The following is a 16,968-nucleotide window of genomic DNA, read 5'->3' as shown; positions in this document are numbered from 1 at the left end:
GGCTTTTCTTCTGTCCATCAACATTCTGTTTGGTATGCTCATCTGTCTAACTTGCTGATAATTAAGTAGCAGTGCTAATTGGTTTTATTATTGGACTGCACAGAACAAGGCTTTCCCATGAGTTTGTATCTGTCTATTTCAGTGTGTGATGGTAATAACTATCTCATGAAAACCATTTAGTAGAATATTTTTTCCAGTACTTTGAGTTCACCTTGGAAACTCGGGTTAATCAGGATCCTATACCCTGAGGAAATAGGAAACAGGCCCATTATCCCAACAAAAAGAGCGAATCGTAACACAGAATGTGGGCACTTTCTAACACGTGTACCTCTGTTACACTCCTGTTTCTCAGCTCCATGATGCTGGAGCTGGGTGGGACTCTGCAAGCACACTTCACCTTTGCTGTCTGGCTTTGTGTCACACCAGCAGGGCACTAGAGGGAGCCTGCAGGGCTGGAGCAGGGAGGTGAGACCTGCTTGTTCCTGTTCCTGTCAGCGTGTCTCCAGTTGGCTGCAGCAGCGTGTCCCAGGCCCAGCTTCATCAAACCTCCTGAGAGGCGCCTGCACCCGCAGGGCAGTGCCATCTCTTCTGGGGTTGGGTTCTGGCTCTGAGGCCCTCCTTGGGCTTCTAGGTTGTGATAACCCCAGCTTCTTCCTGTGCTCTCCCAACCCTGAGAATGGTGACTGTTTCCTGTGTCCTCGACCCAGGTGCTCTGTTTACCTATTCTGTCCTCCAATATCTGTCATGTTGATTTCTTATATGAAATTAGCTGTTGAAATAACTTATGTCATTTCTACTTTGCTGATAGAACCTAATACAGCACATTTGAGAGCCACGATTTCATTCGTAACAGTGATTAAATGAGAAAATTCTGAAGTCGGTCACATCTGAGTGGGAATCTCAATTCATCTCTGTAGTACCTGGTAACTGGAAATTTTAATTCACTTCTCTAGGTCTCATTTTTCTCAATCACTTCCATTTATACAATTTATATATATTGAGCACTTACTAAGTGCCAGGTACTATGCTAAGCACAGCGATACAATGGTATGCAAAACAAATTCCCTGACCTCCCAGAACTTCCAGTCACGTGAATTAAATGAGAGAACTCAGCAAGGGCACAGTGCCAGGCACATGTCATCAGCCTTCCTCTCCATGCCATGACAGGAGAGCAAACGCAAATGGGTCTTAAAGAAGGAAGTGTTTCAGCAGCTAAATCTCTTCAGAAAATAAGATGGGTCTTTTCCCCAAAAAGGCTGAAGGTCTCTGTCTACATAAAACCAAGGATTCATTGTGCGCCCTGTCCATTCCTTCTGTTCAGAGCAGAGAAGCAGCATTCATTCAGAGGGAAATGAAACAGACCAGCCCTAGAGAAGGAACACTATAAGGTGACGTTTTAAATAAATTCCAGAAAAACAGGTACCTGTGATACGGAGGAAAGAGCAGCAGAAGAAGTGTTGCAGGCCGGGACTGGGATCCAGAATGACCACAGGGTAGGAGTGAAAGAAGATACCAGAAAGCTGATATGCTAACATCGATCACAGTGACAGTCGTGTGTGTGTGCGTGTGTGTGTGTGTGTGTGTGTGTGTGAGAGAGAGAGAGAGAGAGAGAGAGACAGGATCTCTGTCACCCTGGCTGGAGTCCAGTGGCATAATCATAGCTCACTGCAGCCTTCACCTCCTGGGCTCAAGTGATCCTCCCACCTCAGCTTCCTGAGTAGCTGGGACTACAGACATGTGCCACCAGATAATTTTTTAACTTTTTGTAGAGACAAGGTCTCTCTGTATTGCCCAGACTGGTCTCAAATTCCTGGGCTCAAGTGATCCTCCTGCCTCTCAAAGTGCTGGGATTTTAGACATAAGCCACCAGACCTGGCCCTCAATGACAGTCCTTTTACCAAAAAGAATATAAACATGTGGCCAGGCATGGTGACTCATACCTGTAATTGCAGCACTTGGGGGGCCAAGGCAGGCAGAACACCTAAGATCAGGAGTTTGAGACCAGCCTGGCTAACATGATGAAACCTTGTTTCTACTAAAAATACAAAAAAATTAGCCAGGCATGGTGGCGCGCACCTATAATCCCAGTACTTGGGAGGCTGAGGCAGGAGAATCGCTTGAACCCAGGAGGCGGAGGTTGCAGTGAGCCAAGATCAAAGCACTGCACTCCAGCTTGGGCAACAAGAACGGAACTCCATCTCAACAAAAAAAAAGAATATATACTGTGTGTGTGTGTGTATTTCAGAACTTAATTTATGCTTTCTACAGCAAGATTATATGTCTAGAAAGTCCAGGGAGGTGGTATAACGGAAAAGAGAAATTCCAGATTACATTCAAGCCTTAATCCAAAGGCCCTAGGTTGTGGGCAAGAAAAAGCTAAAAAGAAATACATCCAATCTTCACATTTTGACACATTCCTTCTGCTGTCTAGACATCAGACATATTGTGTCAAAAATGGCCAATGTTCTCATTAGCAAGGATGTGTTTCTGTAAGACTTCTGGGTAGCTAAATTCTTGAAAACCATATCTTAACACATTGATAACCTATAAATGCAAACTAAACTCCTCACTCTCACTGTTTTACCCATTTTTGACTTTTTTATGAACATCAAAAGTCACAATGGAAGAAACAACCATAGGAAATTATTATTAGAAAGTCTATTCCACATCCTTGCTCTGGGGCCTCATTATAAATAATTTACTGTCACGTAAGGAATTTAGAGTTCCAGAAGGCATGAAAAGCCTGGAGAGAGTTCTATTCATAAATAAATGCCAACATTTAAACAATAAAGACAGCTTCAAACTCCAGAACTATTGAAATGAACAATATATACTGCCTGGATGATTTATTATGGTTGTGTTTATAGTCCAAATAGGAAGATAATTTAATTCCACCTGAAGAGTCATTTATATGGCCAAGCCCAAGAGAAGTACTTTGGGTAAGAGGTGATATTTCTGTTTTTCCATTTCAAGCAAATTATTATATCTGTATTTAGGACATCACCCAGGCAATTCTTTTCATGAAATGTAGCACTCTTGAGCAATTAACATTTACAAGGTAAAAGCAGGGCCAAATGCCAAATTGAGAATGACCCATGGAACACTGAGGAACCCCCAGAGAACACTGATGTCTCAGACATAAGGCAAAATAATCCCTTCTGCTCAAGAAAACTTAAATGAGCAGTGAGTATGCATCACAGCAAGAACATTATTACCCAGCGGAAGCAACCTGCTAAATACAGACTTCATCTCCAAACACGCCTCCTAACAGGAGAGGGGAACAAAAAGATACCTCCTGATGGGAGGGAGAACTATCCCTTGGGAAAATGTGGCACATGGCAGTATTTCCCCTTATTCCTCAACCACATACATCAATTATGGAGTGCCGGAACATGTTTCTAATACATTATCGGAAGTGGAATCCACATGCCTGAATGTGGAGGCACTCTGTCAGAATTGCCTCCAGAATTCTTGGGCTTACATACCATCCAGACCATTGTGATGACTGTAGTTTCTTTTCCCCAGAATGCTCAGAGATGTGTGATTTGGAGTTGTTAGCATCCGCTTGGTAGCTGGGGTTTGCAAGCTTGGTGTAGATCGAATTACATTAGGTTTCTTCGCAGGATGGATCTCTGATGGGGGAAAAAAGGTTTTGCAATTTAGAGGATGATATTAAAAATCTATGTGCGCTTACATTGGCTAATAGGCACACATCTTATTTCTTAATGAGCTGAGAGTCAGTTCCTCCTGAGCCAGCCAAGGACTTGCATAATGAGTCAGCTTCAAGTGTTGTTGCCATGGCTTTGCTTATCAAGTAAGCTGGTTCTTCCCCTGCTGGCTAGAGCTCTGAGCCTCGGGTTGTGAATACAAGCAAAAACAAACAAAAAAAGCCACTTCAGAAGGTCACATACAACATGTGATTTACTAAGGGAATAAGGCATCTGACTCCTCAAGATATTAGACATCAAAAGGTTATCTAGAGAGGTAGCCTTGGGTGAAAACAAAACAACAACAACAAAAAAAAAACCACCTCTGTGCTCTGTCAAACCAGGCACCATGTCAGGTGTGTGAGCTTTCTGTAGAGCCAGGGTTCCTCCTCTGGCTCTACAACCAGACAGTGTATAGGACCAGGGTCAATTATTTACAGCCTAGAACATTTTGATATAGATGAAATCTGAAACCAAAGTCCAAACACAATAGTCAAGAGGTAGATGAAATGCTTTATCCAAGGATAGATCACAAAACCATAATGTGCATGTGCTATATGCATGTTTAACAAAAGTATATTGTTGTTAGCCATACAGCCCAGAACGACTTGCTCTTATTGTAGATGGACACGCATTGTAATACTGTGGGAATTGGATTTAAGAACCTCAGTCTACTGCTAAAGCCAGGCATCCTTTTTCCAAAGCTTAACCAGCTCACCGATTCTCAGTCACCACACAGCTGGCCAATTACACACAAGCCACCTGCCTTCTCACCCTTTCACCAAAGGTAAGCACTGAGATATCACCCTTATTTACTGAAATTTAGCAAGAGCCATTGAAATTGTTAGAATTACTACATCTCTGGTCAAAATCCTACACTTGCCAAAATTTAGAAATGGCTTAAATACTACCCCCTAAAAAAGTAATTTTTTTTCCTCCAACATGATATGTCAAGTTTGCCAACCTTGCATTTCATTTAACCTCCACACCCTATGCTCCATCCAGACCAGACAAGCTGCTTTCAAGTCCTTAGACTCAATGAAACCTTTGTTCATCTGGTTCTCTTGGCCTTCTGAGGAAAGAAAATATGCTTTTCCTATTTTTCTATCTATTCAAACCCTAAATATCTTGTAAGGTTGAAATTAACTATTACTTTCTTCAGGTAGGCTGCCCTAACACTCATTAGAAAAAAATCCCTCCTTGGCCAGCTGCAGTGGCTCACACCTGTAATACCAGCACTTTGGAAGGCCAAGGTGGACAGACTGCATGAGTCCAGGAGTTGAGGACCAGCCTGGGCAACAGGGCGAAACCCTGTCTCTACAAAAACACTTAAAAATTAGCCAAGCATTGTGGTGCGCACCTGTAGTCCCAGCTACTCGGGAAGCTGAGGTAGGAGAATCACCTGAGCCTGGGAGGTGGCGGTTGCAGTGAGCCGAGATGGAGCCACTGCACTCCAGCCTGGGCGACAGTGCGAGACCCTACCTCAAAGAAAGAAAAGAAAGGAAACAAAAGGAAGGAAGAAAGGGACAGAAGGGAGGGGAGAAGGGGAGGGGAGAGGAGGGAAGGGAAGGGAGGGAAGGGAGGGAGGGAGGGAGGGAGGAAGGAAGGGAAGGGAGGGAGGAGGGAGGGAGGAAGGAAGGAAGGAAGGGAGGAAGAAAAGAGAGAAACAGTCCTTTCTCTAAGTGTCCAACGCTTACTACCTGTAATTCTTTTATAGGATCTAATCCTTTGTTTTATTGTTCCTACCTGCTTGCTTTCCCACTAGACTAAGAATTTTGAGGGCATGGTCTTACCCATCTTGGTGTTCCCCAAATCACTTAGTACAGTGCTTTCAACTTATAAATACTCATAAATAAATTGTATAGGGATGTGGTTCAGCTGGTAAGAACAGCATGGTGTTGGCCTATCTGGTAGATACAGAGGCCAAATTGCCCACAGTAGGAGCACACAATTATTGATGGAAAGGCTAATAATGTTATAGTCTTTTTTTTTTTTTTTTTTGAGACAGGATCTCAGTTGGTCGCTCAGGCTGGAGTGTGGTAGCACAATCTTGGCTCACTGCAACCACTGCCTGCTGAGCTCAAGTGATACTCCCACCTCAGCTTCCTGAGTAACTGGGACCACAGGCGCTCACCACCATACCTGACTAATTTTTGTATTTTTGGTAGAGACAGGGTTTTGCTATGTTGCCCAGGCTAAACCCCTGGACTCCAGCAATGTGCCTGCCTCAGCCTCCCAAAGTGCTGGGATTACAGGCGTGAGCCACCGTGCCTGGCCTATTCTATTTTTTGTGATCAGAAACTTTCCCATGCAAGATGGGAAGGAGCATCTAGGAGTCAGTTCTGCAACGAATACAGACAGCACTCTTCAAGGACATTATAACCATTACCTAGGTCATGCCTACAATAACCATGTGACATTTTCAGGTGATATCAAAACAACTCTTTAACCCCTGAGTAATAAAGCAAGAAATAAGGTAGTAGAGTAACATCAAAGGAGAAGCTTTGAGCCTCTGACTCCTAGAACATTCATGTAAGAACTAGATAATATACTAAATTCAAGACTACACTTTGATTTTTAAAAGAGTCAATGTCTGTAGTCTAACATTTCATAATTATAAATCTTTCTGTCAAAGCAACTCTGAGTACATATTTCACTTTACTGAAAAAGAACTATGAGAAGCACAAAAACATGCCATTCTTGCTTCTAGGTATGTGAAAAAACACTATTTTGTAAGTTATTTCTCTTAAAACTTTGTTTAAACAAAGAGATTATTGCATAGCAATTTTATACTATTCTTAATTGTTATATTTCCACATAACAATGGAACCATCATCTTTGGAAATTTCTAAGTTAGATGGCATGATAAAAACCAGAAAGCAATACAAATGCCTTCCCTTCAAAGTAACCCACACAAAAACTACAAATATTTTAGGCCTGGCACAGTGGTTCACACCTGTAATCCCAGCACTTTGGGAAGTCAAGGCAGGAGGACTGCTTGAGGCCAGAGGTTTGAGACCAGCCTGGGCAACATAGCAAGACCCTGTCTCTACAAAAAAACAAATAAAAAATTAAAACCTATAAATATTTTAAGGTAAGTTATAAACCAGTTTGATCTCATTTAGATAAGTAAATCCTCTATTTAAAAAGAGGTGAGGTGAGTCAGAACCAGGTGAAGGATCTGAAGAATATTGAGTATTCATCCTAATAACTGAATGCTTTTTATTTTCTTTTTTGCTTAATCTGTATTTATTTCCATGAATATATATTACATTTTTATTCAACGGCTTTTTTGAAAAAGTAAACATATACCATACCTGTGTGTGTGTGTGTGTGTGTGTGTGTGTGTGTGTGTGATGTTGGTAATAAAAGTTTCCAAAACAAAATAAACACACTGTATAGATAAAGGTATCAAATTTTGACTATTTGAAAGGCCTGAATTAGTTTAGGTATGCCCATTTAGAATGGCCAAATATCTATAATATTCAGAGACCACTCTTTGAGTTTTTCCTCTCTTAGAAAATACTTACCTAAATACCCAATGATACATGCCAAAGGTTTCCTAGTGTTTTTGCTTTTCAGTGGACTTCCAGATAGTTCTGCATGTCTGTCTGCATCTGAGGAGAGAAAGAAACATGGAGACAACCAATGAAACAGATCTCTGTACCCAGACTACACGCACCACAGAAATAAAGGTACAAGTGGAAAACAGTACAAAATAGCCACCAGATTCCTGCATAATTTCCTTTTGGGTTTGAGAAAATGGTTTCTGGGTCTTGTTCCCAATTGCTAAATGGGATTTACATAAAATAACATGTAATTATTAGTAGTAGTATTATTTTGAGATGGAGTCTCATTCTGTTGCCCAGGCTGGAGTGCAATGGTGTGATCTCAGCTCACTGCAACCTCCACCTCCCAGGTTCAAGCGATTCTCTTGCCTCAGCCTCTTGAGTAGCTGAAATTACAGGTGTGCACCACCACATCGGACTAATTTTTGTGTTTTTAGTAGAGACAGGGTTTCAGCATGTTGGCTAGGCTGGTCTTGAACTCCCAACCTTGTAATCCGCCCACCTTGGCCTTCCAAAGTGTTGGGATTACAGGCATGAGCCATCGTGCCTGGCCAACATGTAATTATTAATAATAATTTACATGCAAGAGAATACAGACAGCACTCTTCAAGGACATTACCACCATTACCTAGGTCATGCCTACAATAACCATATGATATTTCATGAGCTATCAAAACAACTCATTAACCCCTGAGAAATAAAGCAAAAAAAAGAAAAGCAGAGTAATATGGAAAACACTCACTTTAAAGCCCCATATGGTTATAGCTAACACACATCCAACACACTTGTGCTTTTTTATTGTGTGCCCATCTGAAAAGTGACAGAAAGATGCTTCATTTCTAGCCATGACATTCCTATGGAAGAAATAATGCCCATAGAGTGCAAGGTGGAATCTGTCCTAATAGAAGATTGATGTGACATGAAAGACAAATGATGGCTGCTAAAGGCAACATACTTGGCCATCTCTGACCTAGATGGGCCATACTTGGTCATCCCTTCCCCACTGTGAAGTCTTAACCCATCTTGGTGAAACTCAATTGTTAGATTAGGGACTTGCAAGAGTCATGATGGGCCATTTGGTTTTAACACTGGTTTTCTACCCCTGATCTCTTTACTATGATATAATTGGTGCTGAGATTTAAAAGGCTACCTGTGTGCAAACAGAGTACTTCATCCAACAGTCAGAATAGTAAGGAACTGTGAGGCTGGGTATTAGCAATCAAAGTTTTCATGACGCTCATTGTAACCTATTGTAAGACATTTTCAGACAAAGAAAAATAAAGCATACAATATGAAAGTTCTGTGTTTTAATTAGCTGTCATTTGGATGGAGGAGTAGATGTGCAAGATAAAGGGACAAAATATATATTGAAATATTTTAATTCACAGATATTGTCATAAATATTAACAGAATCACTTTAGCTTGTATGATTCTACTATGTTTATTCCTTTTTCCCCACCTTCAAATATTCGACAAAAATGTCCCACAGGTTTTCTGATCTACTAAAGAATTTTTCCTTTTACAAACTGAGACATTTCTAGGCATACATATAGGAAATTTCCTTTGCTATCCATAGGAATTATTTGCTTTACTAGAGTTAAAATGTGCAATTCAGTCTGGAACTTCAAATAATTTTAAATAAAAATTAAGTTTTATGGACTCTTTTCTGAAAATTATTAAACAGAAGGTGGCAAAAGAGCATTTGTAAAAAATTCTCTTTGTGTTTAAAAAAAACACAATGAGATACTGTCTCACACTAGTCAGAATGGCTATCATTAAAAAGTAAAAAATTACAGATGCTGGCAGAGGAAATAGAGGTTGTGAAGAAAAAGAAATACTTGTACACAGTTGATGGGAGTGTAAATTAGTTCAACCATTGTGGGAAACAGTGTGGTGATTCCTCAAAGAGCTGAAAACAGAACCACCATTTGACTCAGCAATCCCATTACTGGGTATATACCCAAAGGAATATAAATCATTCTATCATAAAGACCATGCATGTATATGTTCACTGCAACACTATTCATAACAGTAAAGATACGGAATCAACCTAAATATCCATCAGTGATAGACTAGATAAAGAAAATGTGGTACATATACACACCATGGAGTACTATGCAGCCAGAAAAAAAGAATGAGATCATGTCCCTTGCAGGAACATGGATGGAGCTGGAGGCCATTATCCTTAGCAAACTAATATAGCAACAGAAAACCAAACACTGCATGTTCTCACTTATAACTCGGAGCTAAATAATGAGAACTCATGGACACGTAGAGGGGAGCAGCAGACACTGGGGCCTACTGGAGGGTGGAAGGTGAGAGGAGGAAGAGGATCAGGAAGAATAACTAATGAGTACTAGGCTTAATCATTGGATGATGAAATACCCTCTGTACAACAAACCCCTATGACACAAGTTTACCTATATAACAAATCTGCACATGCTCCCCTGAAATTAAAAGTAAAAAAATAAGTTGAAAAACATAAAATAGACAAAGCACATACTGCAGAGAGCCTAAAACAATCAGGAATCTGAATATATAGCCCCTAAATATTGGCTAATTATTATGCAACCACTGACAAGTATAAATGATTCAATTTCTTTTCTTCCTATTCAGATGATTATCATGAAAAAATAAATTACAAAGCTATGAAGCTTTTTATCTGTTGTTGAATAATAGTGAAGATACAGGCAGAAATGTAATAAACATATTTTGGAAGAGTAATCTAAATAAACACTAGGAAGCAACCCAAACCCTGTAAGGATCAAACACCTGCCAAACCACTGAGTTAACACTACATAATTTCTTGCTAATATTACGGATTCACCTGAAATTCAAGTTATATTTGGGATAAGGACAAGACATACTTTTCTTTCTTCTCTATTAATAAAATAAAGCTGGAATGAATCATCTTGGTTACTTCCTCAATGTCTTGACAAAGGTAGTCACCGTATTACTAGTAATAAGATTTGCTTTTTATTCCAGTCTGTAAGATCCAAAGGAAAACTGCCAATATGGCACCAGTTGATTGACATTGATGGCTATTATCAACAAGTCCATCAAAGAGATCATCAACACAATACCCAAAGATGTTTCATTTTAAACTATATTATTTGCTTCTAATATCTGATTAAAAATAGTAGAATTAATTATGTGATGTTCCAAGTGACAATTTGCATTACAGAGTACCCTGAGTGGGAGATCAAAGCTTTTCAAGATGCATATTTCACTGATCCTCATTATATTTTATTAAAAGTTCCAGCATGATCATGCCACTGCACTCCAGGCTGGGTGACAGAGCGAAACTCTGTCTCAAAAAAAAAAAAAAAAAAAAGTAGTTGGTGGCAAGAATTATGTCTCAACTGTGAAAAAATTAGAAAAGGTTCTAGGACTGCCTTAGTCACTCTTGAACGTAAGAAAAGTTGTAGCCATTCAGTAGGAAAAATACAGATGGCCCTGAAGAAATAGCCATAAGCAGGATTATCTGGCCCACACCTGAGTTAGTTAGAAGGAATCCTGGGCTGCACTCAATGCCAGGCCAACAGTGGTGCCAACGTGTCAGTCACTCCTTGCTCCCAAATGACTCACTTAACTCCACTTCAGCATGGAGATAGGCATTTGAAGCGCACAGAAAATGAAAGCAATCTGAAAAATGCCCAAAGAGCCCAGAAGGAATCAAAACCTGTCCAGAGAGGAGAACATCTGTATCTCACTCAAGTGACTGGACACAAGGAGCATGTCTTCAGTTTCCCATAGCAGGGGTCCCCAAACCCCAAGCCTTGGACCGGTACTAGTGGAACCAAGTTAGGAACTGGGCTGCACAGCAGGTGAGCATTACCACCTGAGCTCCGCCTCCTGTCAGATCAGTGGCAGCATTAGATTCTCATAGGCATGCAAACCCTATTGTAAACTGCCATGCGAGGGATCTACGTTGCCTGCTCCTTATGAGAACCTAACTAATGCCTGATGATCTGAGATGGAACAGTTTCATCCCAAAACCATCCCTGCCCCCGCCAAACTGTCTTCCATGAAACTGGTCCCTGGTACCAAAAAGGTTGGGGACCACTGTCCTAGACGATGATCTGTATTTCCTTCAGGGTTAACCTAGAAATACACTATTACTTTTATTGAAACTCATGGTTGTTTTCTGCAATGTTTTGGAAATACTGGGGGCAGTGAGAGAAACCCTGCAAAACACATAGAATTCACAAAAACATCCCACATGTGCATTCAACACCCCTGTCGAGATAAAACTATCAGCAGAGTTTGCCTCTAGAACTGTAAAGGCATTTTTAAACAAGACACAAAACCCAGGTACCATGAATTTTTTTTACAAATTCAACTATCAATATGTCTTTTTAAAAAACTCTGCTTGGGAAATACATCATAAGTCAAAGACAAAACAGGGGAACTATTGGTATCACATATCACAGATTAAGAGCTAACTTTGTTAAAATATAAAAAGTTCCCACAAGTCAGTAAGACTTCCAATAGAAAACAGACCAGGGGCAAAAGCAGTTGACAGAAAAGGAGGTAAGTCGTTTTCAAATATATGCAAAGATTTCCATCTCATTCAAAATGAGAAATGCAAGCTAATATAACATGTCATCTGTCAACTAGTCAAGGGTTTCAAAGATGGGTAACACTGCCAGGAAAGTTCTAGAGAAATAGGCATTGTCTAGACGTTGTGAGTGGGAGTGTGAATCGCAGTTTTTCTAAGGGCAATAAAACTACCAAAATTCAAAATGTATGCTTGTTGGCCCCAACTTTTACTTTCAGGGATCTATCTTGTAAGGCACATTCTCATTTTGTATATCAGTATGAAATGATATCTGTATAAGGATATTTGTTGCAACATTATTTATGATAGAAAATGACTGAAAATAACTTAAAAGCTTTTAATAGGGAACTGGCTAAGTTATAGTACAACAAAATATGCAGCTGACACACAAAGGAGGCAGTTCTCAATGAGGTGGCATGGTATGTTAAGTAAAAAGCAATGGACAGAGCAATATAGACAGTATGTTAACATCATATAGAAACAAAGAATAAACCTACTTAGATTCTTATAGATGCACAGAATACTTTTGGATACTTTAGGTAACAATGATAGTGGTTATTACCGAATGGGGTAAATCAGGAATGAGAAATGTGATTAATTTCTAACCACTTTTGTACCTTTAGAAAAATTTTAAAGTATCCATTCAAAACCAAATTTTTATTAAAAAAATAAGCTCCCTGGGCTTATACCACAAGGCGCAGACTAAAAAAGTTTTACCAAAAATACCAAAAGAAGCAAACCAACTATTCTCTCATTTCAAGCTTAAAATTTCAGAAAAGCTTATACAATCACTAACTTTTGCTGACAAATCTCTAGAAAAATCTCACAAAACAAATTTCTCATGAAATAGCATCTTGAGATACTTCCAAAGTCAAATTAGCATCTTCAAACAGAAAAATAGCTTCAAGCTCCTCCCAAATAACCTCATACTGGGGAATATTGTGGCCCATTCAAGTCTGGTGTGTTATCAGCCCAAACCACTTCACTGACTTTGCAAGCTACCAAGCTGCCAGGTAAATCATCTGGATTTACTTTTCCAGGCACTTTGGTTTCATCTCTAGAATGCTGCTAATACACCTACTTCTATTTAACCTCAGTCTGTGAGGATCTTGAGTCTCAAGTGGTGATAATCCTGTGCACATCAGGTGTTTGGATGATTCTGCAGCTCTTTGGTGAAGTCTCTGAAATAATGTTGGCAGTAACAGAGGAACGCCACTCTCTCATACATAGCTTTTTTACTAGGGGGAGGGACCTCAAGGGGGAAAAGAGAAAAGATGGCTGAACTTTTTTTTTTAATAAAATATGGATGTCATCCTTGCTTAGGAGCCATGATATTCTTTTCTATATCGTTCGAATTTTTAGTATATGTGCTGCTGAAGTGAGCACGATGTTCAAACTTGGTATTTTGCAACCTTGCTGTTGGGCCACAAATCTTAAGAATACAGTACCTTTCTTTATGCAATGACAGATTTTGGTCTACCAATTCATTTTTAATAAGCACTATCTACATGGTAGAACTGGCTCAGGCATTTTACTAATGTTAGTAACTTTTGGCATGGATTTATATATTCACATATAAAGATTTATTATTAATATTTAGGTATTTGAGAAACTCGTTTAAAAAATCAGTTTTTCATAGTGAGGCCCCATCTCTTAAAAAAAATAAATTAACCAGGTGTGGTGCGTCACACCTGTAGTCCCACCTACTCAGAAGGCAAGAGGATCACTTGGGCCCCAGAGTCCAAGACTGCACTGAGCTATGATGGTGCCACTGTACTCCAAAGCCTGGGCAACAGAGCAAGACCCTGTCTCTTAAAAAAAAAAAAAAATCTTATATATGGATGAAGAGTAGTAAATCTTCCCACCCCCTTGCCCTCAGACTCCCAGTTTCCCTTCCCTCTTTACATTATTTTTTGTAAAGTCATTACTCTTTACATATTCTTTATTTTATGCATCTGCAAAATATCTCAAAGAATATGTTTGTTTTACTATATGCTTTAATACAGGTTTAAAAAAAAAAAAGGAGCAGAGTATAGCTGTAGCCAAAAAAAAAAAAAAGAAGAGGAAAAACAAACAAAAAAACCGTTCTCTAAGCAGGCATTACCCTGTAAATAAAGAACTCAAGATTATCCTCTCCCTTATCTAATTGAAAGTTTATCTCTTTAGCTCCCATTTCTTCACTTTTATGCAGTGTCCTCCCATAAACTGACTATGACACTGGTTGTGATGGTGCTGGCATGGCCAGAGGCAATAAAAGGGGTCAACTTCTACAGTGCTTGGAAAAGTTTCAAGCTCACAGGGAAAAACTACTTTCCTCTCTCAAGACAACATCATTCTAAAATGCATTCATTAGAACTCTAGATCCATCAATATTTTGAGAATAGTCAACTTCTGCCTTATCTGAAAGTACTGCATCACAGTGATTCTTAACTTTCTGCAGGGCAGAGGAGAATAATCAAAATAAAGACAACGTGCAAATTAACTGAAAATTAACAGATGAGCCCTGGGGAAATAGAGTTTCCTCAGCAGCCAATTGAGTTGGTGATGGTTTCTCTTCCCATTCTAGGAACTAAGATGATACTGGATCCCCCACCAATATTAATGGAAAAGTTTCATTCATTTTCATTTTTTTTTTTAAAGACGGAGTCTTTGTCGCCCAGGCTGGAGTGCAGTAGGGCGATCTCAGCTCACTGCAACCTGTCTCCCATGTTCAAGAGATTCTCCTGCCTCAGCCTCCCAAGCAGATGGGATTACAGGCATTTGTCACCACTCATGGCTCATTTTTGTATTTTTAGTAGAGACACGGTTTCACCATGTTGGCCAGGCTGGTCTTGAACTCCTAACTGACCTCAGATGATCTGCCCATATCGGCTTCCGAAAGTGCTGGGATTATAGGCATGAGCCACCACACCAGGCCTTCACCATTCCTTTAATTTAAAAAATTGTATAAAAATGTGTTTTAAATGAGTTGAACAATTTAGAATAATATAAATATGTCCAAGTCCCAAAATGGGAAAGTGGTAACATAAGTCCATGGAATCTCAAATGTTAGCACAAAACCTAAATAGAAGCCAAAACTCTCAACTATACATCAATCTAATATAGTAATTTCCCCTCTGTGGGACTCTGACATTGTTACCAACTTCAATTCCCTTTACAAAGCATTTTTCTTCTTATAGAGCTATTACTTAAGTTGTAAAGACTTTCAACTATTCTGCTAAAAATTATTTTTAGGAACAAAAATTTTTTTTCGGTCATGATTCCTTTTATCGATATCCTCCTTAAATTAAAGAGGAGCCTCTCATAATAAGAGATTTCTTAGAATGGCTTCAAGATTTCCCATCTCTTAAGCCGGATAGCAGGTTTTCTCATCCCATAGGGAACAAAAGCTACACAGCTCTAACATGCTAGCCTGGAATGTGACTCCAAAGCTAACATATTAATTATAGTATACTGTCGGAGACATGTAATATCAAAACAATCCACCATTCATTGATACATATGATCTCTGTGCTAACAAAAGTAAAAAAAAAAAAAAGAAAAGATGCTAAGCAAGACCAAATGTGTTGAAAATAAGAGTAGCAAGTCATGCAAATATTATGTGGTGATAGATATGATACATGATCATGAAATGGAAAACAAACTGGACAGACTGATCAACTATAAGTTTAGATGCTAGCTTATGAAAATGAAATGTGTACTTTCAGAAAATTCACCTAAAAATGAGTTTAAAATTTACTTATAATTTGCTAGACCTTCTAATAAATATATAATTTGTTATGAAGCACTGGTGAATTTCCATAATGTTGTATGACAACTGTAAAAGGTTCATGGGAAAAATGAGAGGTTTACAAAGACATACAATCTCTAATTAGTGTAAATTGGCAAATTTTATTTAAACCTAACGAATCCATATGAGACTGGACTGTACTGTCTCATTATAACAGCATCCTTAGAGGTGACATTGTGGCACTACCTAAGAGGTAAAAGTGCATCAATAAGAGCTCTGTAGGCAATTCCATCACAAAACCCCACAGGATAGGATCATCACCTCCCACCAGTCTTTTGCAGGGCACTACTCTCTGGTAAAGAATACAGAGGTTTCAATATTTTGATTTTTTTTTTCCAGGTTGGCATGATACAAATGGCAGCAGACAAAAACAATGTTAAAAAAAATAAACCAAATAAAAGGCTGTACACAAGAACTTATGTTTATTGCAAACAAACAAACAAAAAAAAAGGAAAGAGAAGAAAAGAGAAAATGGTCAGAAGCACAACATATAAGGTTAAGAATTTAAAAGCATCTTACATTCTGCCCTAATGGCAGCATAATTAATAGCAACAAATGGCCGTCTTGCTGCCTGCCGCAGCCGGAGGGTATTTTTGCAGACCTGACGAGCAAATTTTGTGAAATATGTAGTATGAAGGAAGAAAGCTTGGCGGGTCTTCACTGCAGACTTTGGACTCCCAGTGTTTCGGACTGGCATCCCCTGCATGGCCTGGCGGGACACATGACTTCTAACACGAGGGTCCTGCAAAATCAGAAAGCAACAAACACTCAAAGAAATGAACTTTCCCAAACACATTATCATTTGCATCACACTCAGAGAAAAGTACAACTTTTAAATCCTGTTTGAAGCATCTGTAATGTCACTTGGTGCACTGCCTCTAAAAGAGAGAATTAAAGTGTGCACTTTTGGGAAAGAGGTGGGGTCAGAGAAGGGAACTGTGGGGAATACTGTACTGTTGTACAGGAATCCAAAATCACATTCACAATAAATAGTAAGAAACTTCCAAGGGGGTTAACTATACTTTTTTTATTTTTGATTTTAATTAAGAAGTCCTGAGAGCCCATCAGCACTGAAAAAGGGTAGTCACCCACTGGTAAATACAGGTGCTTGGCATCTTCAATCCATGAGGATTTTACCAAAATCACACTGAAACTGTTATTCACCTCAAGATTAAATCCATACTTCTTGTCCCTCCAAAATAGTCACAGGAAGAAAAATGCTCAATTTGCATTTATGACTTTATGTAGAAAGACTAGTCTTCAACAGTGTGTAAAGGTTACAAACTGTTTTCAAAAGCAATTAAACATTTAATTTGTAAGCTCTCTACTTACGCTAACACA

The 16,968-nt window shown here is 39.2% G+C and overlaps 1 protein-coding gene and 1 non-coding gene across 4 annotated transcripts in view; both read right to left on the bottom strand.

Moving 5' to 3' along the window:
- Nucleotides 1-16,968, bottom strand: part of MTA3 (metastasis associated 1 family member 3) — a 190,684-nt gene that overhangs the window by 30,273 nt on the left and 143,443 nt on the right. For all 3 annotated transcript variants that reach the window (XM_064364030.1, XM_064364031.1, XM_064364032.1), the window contains 3 exons: nucleotides 16,147-16,369; nucleotides 7,238-7,324; nucleotides 3,486-3,632 (listed from right to left, as the gene is read on the bottom strand). In XM_064364030.1, coding sequence (XP_064220100.1) covers nucleotides 3,486-3,632; nucleotides 7,238-7,324; nucleotides 16,147-16,369 — 457 coding nt within the window. The remainder of the gene's footprint in view (nucleotides 1-3,485; nucleotides 3,633-7,237; nucleotides 7,325-16,146; nucleotides 16,370-16,968) is intronic.
- LOC135269799 (U6 spliceosomal RNA) lies at nucleotides 13,116-13,223 on the bottom strand. Its single transcript, XR_010338053.1, has one exon. It is a non-coding gene; the product is annotated as a U6 spliceosomal RNA (small nuclear RNA).

The sequence above is a fragment of the Aotus nancymaae genome, unplaced genomic scaffold (assembly GCF_030222135.1).
Source record: "Aotus nancymaae isolate 86718 unplaced genomic scaffold, 86718_ANA_hifiasm-v0.15.2.pri h1tg000057l, whole genome shotgun sequence".
Classification (NCBI taxonomy): domain Eukaryota; kingdom Metazoa; phylum Chordata; class Mammalia; order Primates; family Aotidae; genus Aotus; species Aotus nancymaae.
The sequence above is the reverse complement of the archived record's forward strand: the minus strand, read 5'-3'. Positions and strand labels throughout refer to the sequence as shown.